This window comes from Lates calcarifer, linkage group LG15, assembly GCF_001640805.2.
Source record: "Lates calcarifer isolate ASB-BC8 linkage group LG15, TLL_Latcal_v3, whole genome shotgun sequence".
Lineage (NCBI taxonomy): Eukaryota > Metazoa > Chordata > Actinopteri > Centropomidae > Lates > Lates calcarifer.
Window position 1 is genome coordinate 21,807,962 of NC_066847.1, and position 16,089 is coordinate 21,824,050.

Consider the following 16,089-nt stretch of genomic DNA (forward strand, 5'->3'; position numbering starts at 1 on the left):
GTTGTTTCATCTTATTGTTTTATCATGAGAATTAATTCACAATAATTTATCATGAATGTTATGAGCATTGGTCTGATGATTAAAAATTATGGCACAGCCAATGCAACAAACCAGCTCAACAAACCTTGTTCATGGAATAAATAGTGTGAGAATATAACATTATAGGTAGGATATACAGTATACAGCAATTTATAGAGCAGATAACTCTAAACATCCTGTTTATTTCCATTCATGAAGTAATCAGACAGCAACTATTCAGAAGCAATCACAAAATTCAATGCCATATTCACTTACCTGGGCAGTGGTATAGAAGAAACCAATAGAATGGACTTTCTTTTACCACCTTTTGTGAATGGCAAGAAACTAATCCAGAGAGATTTCTTTTATCCTCCTGATGCAGTTACCAGCAGAAGTCATCTTGATCCAGATGGATAAGAGTGGAAACACTGAGGGTTGAGAGAACAGGACTCCTTCGTCTTTGCTTGTGGCCAGAGAGGTGGGTTTGAATTCCTGGGACAGCCAGAGTGACAGTGTCACAATAAACAATAGGGACAGAGTGAGTGACACCCAATCCAGCTCACAACACATGGTGAGTAAGCAGAGGTGTGGCTTAAAAATCCTTTAGACCAAACTAAACACCAAAACAATATCACACAACCATTTAGGTTACTAAGCACTTGTGACCTTTGAGAATAATTTACTTCTTATTGTGTAAGCTTACCAACTAGAGATCCAGATGTGCTGCTTTTGCCTTATGTCAGTATTTTCATATCCAGTGGGCAATCACTGCTCAGCATGCTCGTCATCCAGTCATCAAGATGGATCTGATAATATTACATGTTCACAGTTTGGTGAACTCATACAACTAAGCCTGGGGTGGAATGAAAATCAAGCTGGCTCTGACCAGCGCGATGCTGACACCAGATACAAGCTGTGTGCAGGTGGTGTTTGGTTACAGGGGTCATGTTTCATTGTCTCCATTCCTATACAACATAGAAACAGTTATATATCCAGCCCATGTACCTCAGACAATACCACAAAACTTGTTCAAAGAAAGTTTCAAGGACAATGTAGAGGATCATTTCCACCTTGCGAATCATCTTGTTCTCGAGTTGATTTAGAAATTGCACACTCATTTTGTAGAACATTTTCTTCTAGGGTTTAGTGGAGGGCTCGACGTTTGCTTGTCCATGGTGCTGTTACTCCGCTGTAACTTCCTTCCTTGTTTTTGGTGGATGGGGAGAACTCGTAGCTCTGATGAAAGTTAAAATGACTAAAAGTGACCATAATGAAAAACAACTTCCTATTTTGGAGGGGGGGAAAAAAAAGCTGTGTGTCAAGAGAGATCCCCAAACTTTTCATATCAAAGGACTCTGATTTGTATTAATTCTCAAACTTCATTTGATGAGGCTTAAAAATTAAACGACCTCATTGCATCAGCTCATAGTGAATGAAATAACAGTGAAAGAAAAGAATCCCTTGCTTTGTCCACAGACCCCAGGAAGCCTAATGGCCCCCAGTTCACATTATGGGATTGCATTTATATGCATTGTTTAAAATAAGAGTAACATTGCTAACATTAAAACCCCTGATATAGCATTAAATATTCATGACCAAGTAAAGTGCAATTAAGATAATAATACAAAAAACATTTTTATTCAGCTAATCTGCATCATCACTGCATTGTGGGTGTGATTTTATCAGATTTGATTGACCAAACAACCAAACAACCATCATCAGATTCTGATTCAAATGTTGCTAATCCCATTGGTGCACAGAAGTACACCCACTTAAAACCAGCTAGATGAGTAAAATCTCTCATGTGAAATAACAAACACTTATGACTCAAACAGAAAATATGTGATCATCCCATTTATCCAAAGTGAGAGGGGTATTTGACATAGGACAGCACACCTGACCTGCTCCCTATTCCTTAAAACATCAGGAACTTAAAAACTGCATCTGTCAAAATGCCAGTTTTCAATCAGCACACAGCCAAGGCTTCTAATCAATGCAGCTGCAAACCTTGCCTTGTTTGTTGACCCTCGCAAGACCCATATTCTGCATCCTGCTTTTTAATTGGGAATCCCAAGAGACCTTGTCCAAAGTCTCAGCAAAACACCCAAGTCCTATCAAACAGCCTAAGCTAAGTCCAGTAACCAATTACCCTGCTCTGCCCCAGGGGAACTGCTGGTCTCCGGATTACATTTCCTGCTGCTGCATTATAAATGTACCACAGCCTTCAGTGATTTCCCTAATATAAAGTTATTGTGCAGATTCAGGTTGATGCTTGCAGGGGTTCACGCATGCTGATGGGAATTCAACTTACTCTGTTACCTCATCAATAACCTCAGAAATACAGTGAGACGTTAATTCAACTGTATGTAGTGGGAAAATATGTGACATTGGTTATTTTCTCCATTAATGTTGCCATTTGCCAGTTGAACCCCCCCCCCCCCCTCCAGGTCGTGAAACCTATCAGAAGCCCAATAATTAGCTTTGGGCAGCAGCGACCCTGAATCCAGCCAGTACTCCCAGAGTGGCCCCAGAAGAGAGCTGGCCCCAGCTCCAGGTTTGCTGTGCATTGATTTGTTTTTGGTTATTAGATGTGTATATTCACTGTGCAAGGACAATGTAAACTAAAATAATTACAATGTAAGCTGAAACTTAAAACTAGAAACTAAAATTAGATTTGTCATATAGACTTAGCAGCAAGCCCTCTTGGTTGTTTCTCAGTGCCTTCCAAAACATCCCATGTGACCACAAAGACTATTTATATGAGCATTTTCTGATTTGCCTCTGACTTGGTTAAGTTTGGATGACTAAAACCACTTGGCCAAGATTAGAGAAAGATTGTGGTTGTGGCTAAAAGACACAAGCATCCACTGTTGCAGTCCACTGTGATGTCAAAATCAAACTCTTCCCACCCCCAAACCACCATCCACTACCATCCTGATGCAGTTGCCCAGCTGACAACATCCATCCCTGCCTTGCTGGTGGAGTACCAGCTCCCTGACAGAGTTTATGGAGACATTGGTGCTGTTTCTTTCATGTGAGCTGAGAATGAAAGAATAAAAGATGAACCTCTGAACCTGCACCTCAAAGCACGCAGCTCTGGAGAATATTTCATTAACTTCCATGTTTCAAAAAAAAAAAAAAAAAAACACATTTCACAACTGCAGAGGTACAGCCAAGTGAGTGGGTGTTTGTACGTGTGTATGTGTATGTGTATGTGTATGTGTGTGTGTGTATGAATGTGCAGGGAGGTGTATGTGAGGATGAAGGTGGGAGTGAGAAAGAAACAGTATTGTAATTTTATGATCACAAGGCCACTTGACTCCAAGATAACACACAGCTGTGTTTGTCTCTATAATGGGAGATGCTTTCATGCAAATCACATCCATATAGCTGCTTTTGACATCTCAGGATGTGACAAGAGTGATTTTTCAAGTTGTATGCAACTTAGGGGCGAATATAACACATTTTTCTTTTCGTTCTCTCTCTATCCATTCAGTCATATTCTGTGCCCTTGAGTTGCTCAGAATTATTCAAGAGGCAAGACTGTGAGAGCTGCTTTCATAGCTTTACAGCCACTCTATCTATCTATCTATCTATCTATCTATCTATCTATCTATCTATCTATCTATCTATCTATCTATCGTACAAAGGTACAGGTCTATGTGTATTATTCTTCAACTTAGCCCTTCTCCCCCATAGAAAATATATATTTATACATACTTATATTTATACTTTATCTTTAATCTTTGTTGACTTATGCTGTCCTTTTCAAACGGGTACATTACTCCTAGTGTACACTATACATTCAGGAAAATGTGCCTTGCCTGCACGTTTTAAATGTAAATGAAACATCAAATTCGTACTCTGTTTTGATTGGAGCCCTGCAAGAGTGTCCCTGGTGGTATAGAATAAAGAGAGCGAGTGAACAGCCTGCCCTGCAGTTCTTTCTTTTCAGATTTTTTTTCCCCAGTTTCTAGGGAGAATATATAGGCACTGTGTTTTTCTACACCTCTGCATAGTATTCCAGAGAAATCCCCCAGAGACACAGCTCAATCTCGCTTGACTGACAGCTGTAGCTCGTCTCTCAGGCGTCTCCAGTCCGGTCTCAAACAAACTGAATCTACTTGACCACTTCTGCTCCCAGGATTTCAGGGAAGAACGCACGGTGACCTGGTTCATATGGGGTGAATGAATGAATGTTTTGAGGACATCACTTCTCTGAGAGGCTCGGCTGCTGCCGCCTCTTCTCCCCCCACCCCCACCCCCTCCTCCTGTCATCTACTCGTCCAACTCTTGTTCTGTTACACTTGAGTGTCTCATCTGGTCCTCACAGCAGCCCTCACCATGACAACATTTGACTTCTCGGATATAGAGGCGTTCTTGGACTGCCACCCGGATCTCTTCGAGGAGTATCTCGTTCGGAAGGCGAAATGCGATCAGGTTAGCAGGTGGTTGAAGGAGCATCAGCCGTCCAAAGTGTCCGCGGCCGAGGAGAAGCGCGGCGCCGCCAGGGACTCGCTCTGGCCGAGCAACCCGGACGGGCTCCGGCGCAGGTCGTCCCACATGGAACTGAGACGCAACTTCGCCCGATCCAAAGCCACAACCGCGCACCGGACCTACGACGAGCATGTGAGCCTGAGCGAACACGAGTCCCAGTCCAGCATGAGGCGCCGCGCGCTCCTGCGCAAAGCCAGCTCCCTGCCTCCGACCACCGCGCACATCCTGAGCGCCCTGCTGGAGTCCAGGGTCAACGTGCCTCAGTATGCGTCCAGCGCCATCGACTACAAATACAGGCTCAGGGAGACCAACGAGAGGGAGTTCTTCTTGGAGTTAGTGAAGGACATCTCCAACGACTTGGACCTGACAAACCTGAGCTACAAGATCCTGATCAATGTGTGTATCCTGGTGGACGCGGACAGGTGCTCGCTTTTTCTTGTCGAGGGACCCGCGCACAAGAGGACACTGGTGTCCAAATTCTTTGATGTGCACTCGGGTACCACAGTCAGACCATCCTCCAGCACACTCAACTCCAATGAGGTGCAGGTGCCGTGGGGAAAGGGTATCATCGGATATGTGGCAGAGCATGGGGAGACTGTGAACATCTCTAATGCATATGAGGTAAATGTGAGCATACCCTACATCATTATGATATACATAATAATACTCGAACAAAAGTTAATTCAGTGCTATTAATAGTAACTTCAGTTATTGATTATTGACCCATGTGGGGATCAGAACTAAGCTTTTCCAGCATTTGGAGAGAACGTGAACATAAACAGCTGGAGGCGCCTCCATGGTCTCATATCTTCAAATGTTCAAAAAGAATAGGACACATCTTAATCAGAAGCTACCAGAGGACAGTGTTATGCTGGAGAGTGCTGGCAACACTGTCCCACCCCTCAGAGCTAAAACTTTTGCGCATGACGGTTCGCTCAACTTTAAGAAATGGATAAAAGACTCTGGGTAATTACCACAATTATGTCAGAATACAAAAAAGCTCACTCTGTAATAAGTCAAAGAAAAAAAAAGGCAGGAAAGCAAGCGTTCTAATTGTCGCAGCTTCCCACAAGCTCGATCTCGTCTTATACGCTACCAGTTGCGCACCACATCATTATATCATGGCCCTGGGCTGCTTGGGAGGCTAAGGCAACACGATGATGCGGATCCCCCCTGAGGTCTATTACTGCAATAGTGCAGACATGTGTCAGGGATGGGTATTATAGTTTTCTGCTTATAGTAAAAACAAGAGGCCTCCTGCAGAGCTGCGAATTCAAATAACTAAGAAGCACCTGAAGCGTCAGAGCTGTTTTGTTGTACGCGCGCAAAACCTCAGGATTGCAGGAATGTGGCCGTACAGGGCTACAGGATCAAGTGTGCTGGCATCTACTGAGCTCAGCGAGATGTATATGTGTGTTCATGTGGAATTATCAATGTGTAATATATGCGTAATGTGTATTTGTGTGTGTGTGTGTGTGTGTTTGTGTGTTACCATTATTCCAGGATCACCGCTTCAGTGATGAGATAGACAAGTTAACAGGCTACAAGACTCAGTCCATCCTCTGCATGGCCATCTGTAACAGTGATGGAGAAGTCATTGGTGTTGTACAAGCAATCAACAAAAGTCCCATAGGCACTCCCTTCACTGAGGATGATGAGAAGGTGAGGCTGAATTATGTTTTTCAGCTGAAGAAAAAAAAGAGAAGAAGATCAGATTCATGTTAACAGTGGTTTTTTCTCATTCACATGTATTTTATTGGCTATTCATCATCCTCAATATTATTGTAGTTTGACCATTGTGGGCATTTTAGAGATGGAGTTAAAATTGGATTCTTGTGGAGCATAGTATGTCCCCCCACAACCACCACCACCACACACTTATTGCACAGAGGCGCTTGAGCCATTCAGCTGAAAACACTGTTTGCACTGTTGAATCTTTTTAATGGCTGTGGAGAGGGGCAAAGTGTTCCCTTGGAAGCAAAACACCAGAAAAAATGAAGAGAGGAGGTCAACCTCTTACTCAAGTGTGGAGCATTAAATATGTCTGGCTGTGCAATATATATGCACACTTAGGAAACACATTCTGAGTGGATACACTTTCAATTGCTCCCTGAGCAATTCGCTTGAAATGGGTTTACTAGAATTTGAATGTATTATAGCTTCATTTACAGTTCCACAGCTTATGAATACAATTTCATTCCCTTGGTTTGTTGATGAGCAAATAATACATTGTGATGTTGAAGAGTGTTGGCTTCTCGTTTTGAGCGTGCAGCAAGGCAATAAAAGAGCTAAGGTGCTCATTTGACTCACTTCAGGTTAATAGATTTAAAAAAAATAATCAGGAAAGCCAAACACACAGAAATGCTGGCGCAGTAAATATTTGTAGTTTGTGGAAAAATCACTAGTTTACTTACCTCTGCAAGAGTCCTGCTGCACTGAGTGGAAACAGTTTGTCCACAAGGTGGCAGAGTAAAGTTGTGGAAATTCATTTATTCTAAATTCATACAGTATGTTCTCTGTCTTGAAACCTCAAAGAAAGTAAGTTAGAGTGATTACAGCATATTTTAAACATTTTTTTCTATGTCAGTCTAAAACAAAATGCTAAATATGGCTAAAGAAAAGCAACGTCAGAAAGTGCTTTTGAGCAACAGAGATACTGAAAATAGAAAAACCCCATTTTGATCTGGCAGCTTATCTAGACATTTTAAGGCCTTTGATGTCTTTCTAAATACCTTCTTTCTCTAAATCAATACTTCATTAACAGGGAATCTATTGGAGAGACATTTGTGCAGAGGAGCAGTTGACTCCATCATGACTTCCCTCCCCCATCACTGCACACCCTTTTGCTTTCTCTTACCCAGTTTTATACCTTTTCCTTTTGCATACAAATACTAAACATTTATACAGTATGCACGCCTTTCACCACTTTTTTTGTACGTTTACCTAGGTGCTGCAGATGTATCTACCATTCTGTGGAATATCGATTTCCAATGCCAAGTTGTTTTCGGAGTCTCGCAAAGAGTATGAAAGGAGTAGGGTGAGAATTTGTAAAATGTGCATTTATGAAAAGATGTTTACTTGTTTCATAGCCGCTGGAGAGTTAACAGTAACATTGTATTTTTTATCTTTAATTACAAAACTACAGATAAAATGAATTCAATTTCACATCAACATATTTGACATTTACAGTAGCTATCCATTAGTAAATGGCTGACAAAACCCTTGTAATGCATCCTTCAACAACATGACACTGTATTGTAAAGATATATAGATAGAAGATATCAACGCCATGTAATGAACATAAGTGATTAGTGTCCTTACCTATTGCCACAGGCTCTGCTGGAGGTGGTCAACGATCTGTTTGAGGAGCAGACTGACCTGGAGAAGATAGTCAGGAAGATAATGCAGCGAGCCCTGACCCTACTACAGTGTGAACGTTGCTCTGTGCTCCTCCTGGAGGACATCGACTCACCTGTGAGAGATCTGGCTCTTTATCACCATTTCTTATGCAAAACTCTCCTATCTTTGTCGCTGAATGTAGTCGCTGCTAGTTGTGGGGAAAGATACATGTCTTTTTCTTCTAGGTTGTGAAGTTCTCCAAGACGTTTGAACTCATGTCTCCCTTATGCAACATTGATCGAGACATCAGGTGAAATTCTTTAGGAGATCTTGCAGATCATGAAAAAGACAGTGTTGCAGACACACAGATTAATTATTTATCATAGAGCAGCGACATGACAACATGATACACATGTGCTGAGTTTTCCTATATGACAAATTGATGCAATCCAGAATAGCAAAACTAGTAAGAAAAGTGAACTCACACACTATTTATTTTGCTGTTGTGTTGGATGTTTAACTGCCCGGACCTGACTGTTGTTTCTTTTTTGTGTTATTTGCCACATCAGCATGGAGAAGCTTTCATGTTCTGATTGGCTGATCAATAACAGCATCGCTGAGCTGGTGGCTTCTACGGGACTGCCTGTTAACATCAGCGATGTGTGTCAGGACCCACGCTTTGATGCTGAGGTGTGGACCCATTACTCTCACTATTAGGCCTATTAAAGCTCATACAGTAGCAGACACAAACACACACAACAAAAAATTATATGTGCTAGAGTTTTTATAAACCTTAGTGAATTTGCTTGCATAACATGATTTTAAAAATGAGTTGATGATGAAATGTGGCTGTAATCTGCTTTAAAGCCACACACACACACACACACACACACACACAGCATTGTTGTCCAATGTTTGTATGTGATGTGTTTTAATGAATTTTTCAGAGTTGACACTGAAACTTTTATTTAAAAAAACATGGGCCTGGGCAGATCTTTCAAACACTATAAAAATATAAATTTCTCCATCAAACATAAACTGCTCTTGGTCCATAGTCACTGTCTCTCTCTGTACAGGCGGATCAGGCCTCAGGGTTTCACATCAGATCAGTGTTATGTGTCCCTATCTGGAATCGAACTCATCAGATAATTGGTAGGTTGACCAGAAACAATCCATTTGCTCTTACTGGAAACTAGTTTTCATGCTGTAGCCACTGATTTACATGTCCTCCCTACAGGGGTCGCACAAATTCTGAACCGACTGGACAGGAAGACTTTCAATGATGCAGATCAGAGACTGTTTGAGGTTAATTATTTAAAAGTTAAATTACATCTGCAACACCAAACCTTTGTTTTGGTGTCCATGGTTGCTACGGATACACATTACTTTCTTCTTTTTCTCTATGTTCAGGCATTTGTGATATTCTGCGGACTTGGAATCAACAACACTATGATGTACAATCAAGTTAAGAAGACGTGGGCCAAACAGTCTGTAGCACTGGATGTAAGCACAACAGCATGTTGATTAAAACTAGTCTTTCACCCACAACTCTGCAACTATGGAGAACAGAAGACAATAATATACAGTATTTGTTTGTTTGTATAAATGACTTTTTCTAAGCTTTCTTACATTTTCCAGTTTTTCTCACTATTTGTGTTTCTTTCAAAATACAACCTAATGATAGTAAAACAAAGGTAAAAAGATAACCAGTAATTTCTTATTTATGATGAAGGATATTATTAAATGCACCATCTCTTTGTTATCAGTCACTTCAAAATCTTCAATGAGTAGATCATGAGAGTATGTTATGCCAGTATTTATACTGTATTATGCATTAAATCATGGTATAAATGATTGCTTAATGAACTGAATGTTGTTTTATTTAACAAACAGTAAGACTGCCTGTGCTTTTGAGTGCCTTGCTTTTGAATGGACTAGTGATCTTGATATTGATTTGAATGAACAGATAAATCCATCTAAATCCAATACTCTACACTAAAACTGATTTTTGTCTATGTATGTATTAGAAAATCTCAGTCGTGGTGTCACTGATTAATGCTAATTGTAACAGAGGCTCTTCACATTCATTAGTGTCTCCGTCTGTGTTCTGCTCCACTGCCCGGTATCTAACCTGGGCGGTTATATTATCCGTCAGTAAACATGGTTCTGTCTCTCTGCCATAAATATTTCAGCTGCTTTCAATAATTCACGATAAATACATGTGCCAGTCTGCTCACCTCTCATCAAAGGCAACGCACTCTCCTGTATTTCTGTCACATAATCTTCGCTGTTTCTTTAAACACCTGACAGATCTCTCTCTGCCAGAGGACCCAAGCTGTAGCAAGAAATTGGTTTTAAAAGCAGATATGTACTATGTTTGATCCTGTTTATCTAACAACATTAGTGGAAAACACTGCATCAAAATTCTTAGCAAATATTGATTATCTTCTGCTGCAGAGTTGGTCTTTTCTAATTTAGGTTACCCCCTCATTAGTGTTACATTGGATATAGACTCATTTTTGTGTATTTCACTATTTTGCATGATCTCTGCTTTTTTTTTTAGATGTTGTCCTACCACGCTACCTGCTCCAAGGTAGAAGTTGACAGACTCAAGGTAATCATCAGGGAGGATGATTAAGAAAACAACATTAATATGTTGTACATTCACATTATGAATGTACTAACTTCCTGAAGTGTATGTAATCTGATACCTGATGGTTGAAGGTGAAGTATAATCTGTTTGCAAAGTGTTTCAATGCTCCACTTCCTCCCTCACTGGCACTGTGTGATTGACAGCTCTGTCCTCTCTCCCTAAGGCAGCCAAGATCCCCCTGAGCAGTGAGTTAGGCATCGATGAGTTTCACTTCAACGACTTCTCTTTGGACAATGACGCAATGATCACCGCGTCACTCCGAATGTTTCTGGAACTTGGCGTCGTGCAGAAGTTTAAAATTGACTATGAGGTGAGGCCCCAGAATATGTCCTGCAATGTGTGTCCAGTCCACAGTATATATGTATGATGTCACCCATGTTTGTGTCTTCTTGCAGGTTTTATGCCGCTGGCTTCTGACTGTGAGGAAGAACTATCGAACTGTGGCATATCATAACTGGAGGCACGCTTTCAATGTTTCCCAGTGCATGTTTGTTATGATCACAGTAAGTTTCAAAGATGCCAAATATGTCACGATAAAATGATGCATATTTCATTCAGTATAAACATTCTAGTACATCAATTAGGAGCCGGAACAAGCAACTACATTATATATACAGTATATATGATACTGACAGACATCATTAAAGCATCATAAATGCTACTTGAGTGGAAATAGAAGGAGAGAACTGGATGTTAATGGGTTAAAATAACACTCTAAAGTTGATATTCATGCCCCAAAATAGACAGATTTAAAATTAAAATGACCCAGTTTTCTAAGCTGCATATCTATACTGTCAAACTGTCTAATACAGTAAAGGCAAAAGTCCACCAAAAGACACCATCAAAACCTGGAGCCCTCAGTGAGGATAACACATTGCTGAGGTTATTTTTAAAACCTGTTGTGAGAAAAGTCCATATCTATGTATTCATTTTTTTTAGTTAAAGATATAAAAGAAAATTCAAAGGTCTATCTGCTTTGCTTTCGGCAGACAGCCAGTTTCCAGGACGTCTTGTCAGATGCAGAGATACTGGCCCTGATGGTCGGCTGTCTGTGTCATGACTTGGACCACCGAGGGACCAACAATGCTTTTCAAGCCAAGTAAGTGACACACGCCTGATGTACGATGATAAACAGATATCCTATAGGTGACTGAAAGTTTCCCTGCTCTGTTTTTTTTTTTTTTTTTTTTTTGCCCCGTGCAGGACAGGTTCTGCTCTGGCTTTGCTGTATGGGACATCAGCCACCCTGGAGCATCATCATTTCAACCATGCAGTCATGATCCTACAAAGCGAGGTCAGGAGCTAGAAGTATTTCATTTGACATGATATAACAAAATTGTTTACGCCCACTGTGGTGGTGTCAGATAGACAGTTTTCTCTCCACCACACATTCCCTTTATTGGGCAGTTTGAAAATGATGTGGTAGAGTTTGCAATGTCTGTCCCTAGACTGGCCAAATACACACAACTCAACAAGAAAACACATACAAAAAACACAAATGTGCTCAATAAAAAGCCCATAAAAAGTCAAATAAAAAGCAGCTGATCATCCATGACTGCATGTCTGATCCCTTTTTGGAAACATCTCAGAGCACCAGTCTACCAGACTGAGCTTTGGGATGGTGCTGAGCACAAACTCTCTGCTGGTAGGCGGCAGCAGTGATCACTACTGACATTATGAGTGTGCTTTATTTGATCATCAGGAGCTGTTCCATTGATTTCTGTTAACAGAGGACAGAGAAAGTCTATACACATTGCTAATTAACATTGCTAATGGGAGCTTTGTTTGACAGTGAGCGATGACTTTACCAATGCGTTGGCTCATCCCTGCTTGCTTTTGTGTATGTGCCCACTATATGCTATTGTATTTTTTTTCACAGGGTCACAATATCTTTGCAAACCTGTGCTCTAAAGAGTATAGCAACATGATGCAACTATTGAAGCAGGCCATTCTCTCCACAGACCTTACTTTGCACTTTGAGTGAGTGATCTTTTCAATGGATTGAATATCCTATTTTAGATTGATGGATACATTCTTACAAGTAATTAGAAGAGATATCATTTAAAGTGTTGTTTTATTACCAAATGCTTGTATGGTTAGATCTATTTTAGAGTGGCTTCTTTTGCCTTACAACATTTTTGGTATCCTTGACTGTCTCTCCTCCTCTTTGCATTGTAAGGCGAAGGACCAAGTTCTTTGAGTGTGTTCTGTCTGGAGAATTCAGCTGGACAGATGAAGGACACAGAGAAGTTCTCAGGTTTCTACTTTTGTGCTAAATAAAAATGTTCTCTGCCAAAAATCACTTTAAATGTGAAGAACTAAATAAGTGCCTAGAAATGAGCTTTGATGCCGTCTACAGGTCTATGCTGATGACAGCGTGCGATCTCGGTGCCGTCACACGTCCTTGGAAGATATCCAAACAGGTTAGAGTTACAATTACAAAGTTTCTCACATCTGTTTAAAAAGGACCTGTTTGCATGTTCTAGCCTTTTTATACCGACAGTTTGAAACTTGGATATCCTCTAGGAAATTTCTCTGCCTGTCCCACTGTGCATGCTCAAATAGGCACCTGTTTTCCTGTGGCCCTGAACCATCAGAGCTCTTATATAAATCCATACAATGAATGTAGTAAACAGGTTTAGAAATTCATCCAACAATTGGTCAAAATGCATCTAAGATAGTGTCATGAACATTGTCGTGGTTCCTTAGAACTTTTCATTACTCAAATGTGTTATTAAAATATTGGCTCAGAGCTACAGGGGTTGTGCAATGATTTATTTTTTTGTCACATTTTTTATATACATGATATGATACGATATATATAATGGTGGTCTACACTGAATTCCTAAGGTTGCAGAGCTAGTGACGAGCGAATTCTTTGAGCAAGGTGACAGGGAGAGATCTGAGCTTAAGTTGACCCCAGCGGTAAGTGAACACGCTATCAAACTCTTTCTTGTCCTGACTGCTTTTTTTGGCAAATGATTATGATGAATACATTTGCGCATGGGTGACAGAAGTTTATCACCTCTCTGTAGGCGATATTTGACCGTAATCGCAAAGATGAACTACCTGCCTTACAGTTAGAGTGGATCGATGGGATCTGTAAACCACTTTACCAGGTAGGTAACTTATTATGTCTAAAGTTATACCTTTACTATAGGTCTCATTTTATTATTTGGGAGTCTTAACATTAACCATACTCAACCATACTCTGTGTCTCACAGGCGCTGCTGAAGCTTAACAGGAAGTTGCAGCCAATGGTCGATGGGATTGATGCCAATCGCAAGAAGTGGCAGGAACTCTGCTCATCCTATCAGCAGACACGCAGGGTCTTGATGTCAAATCAGAGTACTGAATCAGAACAGAGTCCTGAGTCCCATGAGGATGCACAAACCAGCCAACACCTAGAGTCCACAGAGACTATGAAGCTGGTTGAAAACGCCAAGTTTGCATCAAAGTCTAAATGCAGCCAGGATCTGAAGTGCAGAATAAACAAAGATTCCTGTGACGATCAACCAGCGTCAACTGGCAACACAACATCTTCAGGAAAGAAGTAAAGCAAGCAAAGTGTTAAGTATAGGTTTATCAATGGAACTCTTCCCATGTGTACCTGGTGAATTTCTAACACATGCGTTACCCTAAAATGATTTTTAAAAATCTGGGTAAGTTAAATGCAGTTTTCATCTGCCGAGCATATTGCTTCTCCTAAGTGTCACTGTGCTAAACTCAGGAGCGGGAATAATTTCCGTTTATCAGACTTTATTTAAAGGGCAGTTTCCCATTTCTATCTATCTATCTATCTATCTATCTATCTCTCTCTCTATCTATCTATCTATCTATCTATCTATCTATCTATCTATCTATCTATCTATCTATCTATCTATCTATCTATCTATCTATCTATCTATCTTTCTGAAAGCTTTTTATTACTGAGAGGTATTAGAATGAGAGACTACTGTTGAAACCAAAGAGGGCCACTTATTACTGTAATGTTTTGTAATGGGAACTGCCTCAAAAACACAAGCCCATTGGAATGCCTTTACAAAACAGAAAGGAATCACTGTGATTTCTGTCAGTCACATAAATTTCCATTATGAATGTAGACCGGAGCCTTGACCCTGTTCCTGAATGTTTTCTTACTGGTAGGCTGTCTTACCTCAGTTGTAAATCTTAGGCTGCATGGTGTTATTTTCAGTGTTTTGGAGGTTAACTGAACCTTTTTGGCCGTCAACTTGTTCTGTGAATTGCATGTTTGTATCATGTGTGTGTAACCTCCAAATTCCTTGGAAAATTATGGCACGGAGGAATACAATTAAGAATACAAATACTTCTGTTCTATGGTTTTAAAGGTAACTTACTGTAAAATGATGGTTCACTTTATAAATTTATAGTTTTTAATTATAGTAATTCTTTATTTTTCACTTGAATGACACAAAAACATAACTGTAAGTCTGTTCATTTATTTTTTTCCCCCCATTCTACTCTCTCTTTAGAGGTGCCCATGACACCATTCATATGCATTAGCTGAGCAAAGTTTGGCTAATTTCATTGTTTAGCATATCTTTAAACTGCACGCAGCAGCATGAAAAACATCCATGTTGTCTCACTTTGGGTAAGAATGAATAATGTAAACTGAGCTATGCCTTTTAAAGATTTGTAGTGTATAGTATATACAGTATGTAAAATGCCTAAATAGAAGCTTTAAGGTTTACATAAAGCAAAATATGTATATATGCAGGCATTTGTTTCTGTTGTTTGAGCTTTATCATCACTGTGTTTTGTAATTCAGACCAAACAGCATGCTGATTATGTTGAAACCGCATGTATCATGTTTGATGTTGACACTGGACATTATCTTGATGCCTTTGACTGCCCTATGAGATTTGCTTTGCATGAAATTACTGTAAGGGAACTATTCAGTGTTGTTACGTAAGAATATTGTAGCTGCACTATTGTTGTTGAGAACAGATACAGATTTCTATTTTCGATCGCAGACTGTACCAAAATTATACATTCATTATTTTTCATACACTGGACTCTATATTTATGCAAGATGTAGAATTGGCATTTTCTCCTGCTATTTATACACTGTCCACTAAAAATACATTCTTAGAGAAGACAAGAAAGTGCTACATTTCAGATGAAAGGGAGTGAGTTAACTCCAGCTGATTTTGTGAATAAAATGCTGTGGCATGGAACCTGATTGTGGTATTTTGTGGTTTATGCATTTGTAATGTAATTGTATGTATGTATTCAAAATCATGTAAGATTTACATGGCTATTCCTCAAAGTTACTGTAATTATGACTCATTATAATGGATCAGATAGTAGATACTGACACATAAGGGAGGTATATAATAATATAATACTGTGACTTCAGTCCACAAAGTTGTGAATACAGTGATGACAAAATACATGAATGAATATGATAATTAAGTACATAGAGGAAACCACAGAATAATAAAACTGCACTATGACGGAGATGGACACAGCTTAAATCACAGGAGGTTTTTCTGTACTTTGATTCAACAATACACCAACAACATTCTTCATAAAGTCAGTTTGCCAGTCACTTATTTCAT

The 16,089-nt window shown here is 39.9% G+C and overlaps 1 protein-coding gene across 1 annotated transcript; it reads left to right on the forward strand.

Annotated features, from left to right (window-relative positions):
* The first annotated feature begins 4,321 nt into the window (after positions 1-4,321).
* pde11al (phosphodiesterase 11a, like) lies at positions 4,322-15,710 on the forward strand. The gene is made up of 20 exons (XM_018688670.2): positions 4,322-5,136; positions 6,019-6,177; positions 7,463-7,552; positions 7,849-7,989; positions 8,100-8,164; positions 8,424-8,544; positions 8,931-9,006; positions 9,092-9,159; positions 9,265-9,357; positions 10,418-10,468; positions 10,671-10,817; positions 10,903-11,010; positions 11,497-11,606; positions 11,711-11,801; positions 12,387-12,487; positions 12,687-12,764; positions 12,867-12,930; positions 13,358-13,432; positions 13,543-13,626; positions 13,732-15,710. Exons 1-20 carry the CDS (start codon positions 4,363-4,365, stop codon positions 14,062-14,064), a joined length of 2,829 nt encoding a protein of 942 aa, XP_018544186.1. The 5' UTR covers positions 4,322-4,362; the 3' UTR covers positions 14,065-15,710.
* Positions 15,711-16,089: the final 379 nt, after the last annotated feature.

Excerpts from the sequence above, each read along its gene's own strand:
- pde11al (XM_018688670.2), top strand. The coding sequence starts at position 4,363 with ATGACAACATTTGACTTCTCGGATATAGAGGCGTTCTTGGACTGCCAC. Across the intron at positions 11,802-12,386 it reads TCATGATCCTACAAAGCGAG|GGTCACAATATCTTTGCAAA; the intron begins GTCAGGAGCTAG and ends TTTTTTTCACAG. Across the intron at positions 12,488-12,686 it reads GACCTTACTTTGCACTTTGA|GCGAAGGACCAAGTTCTTTG; the intron begins GTGAGTGATCTT and ends TTGCATTGTAAG.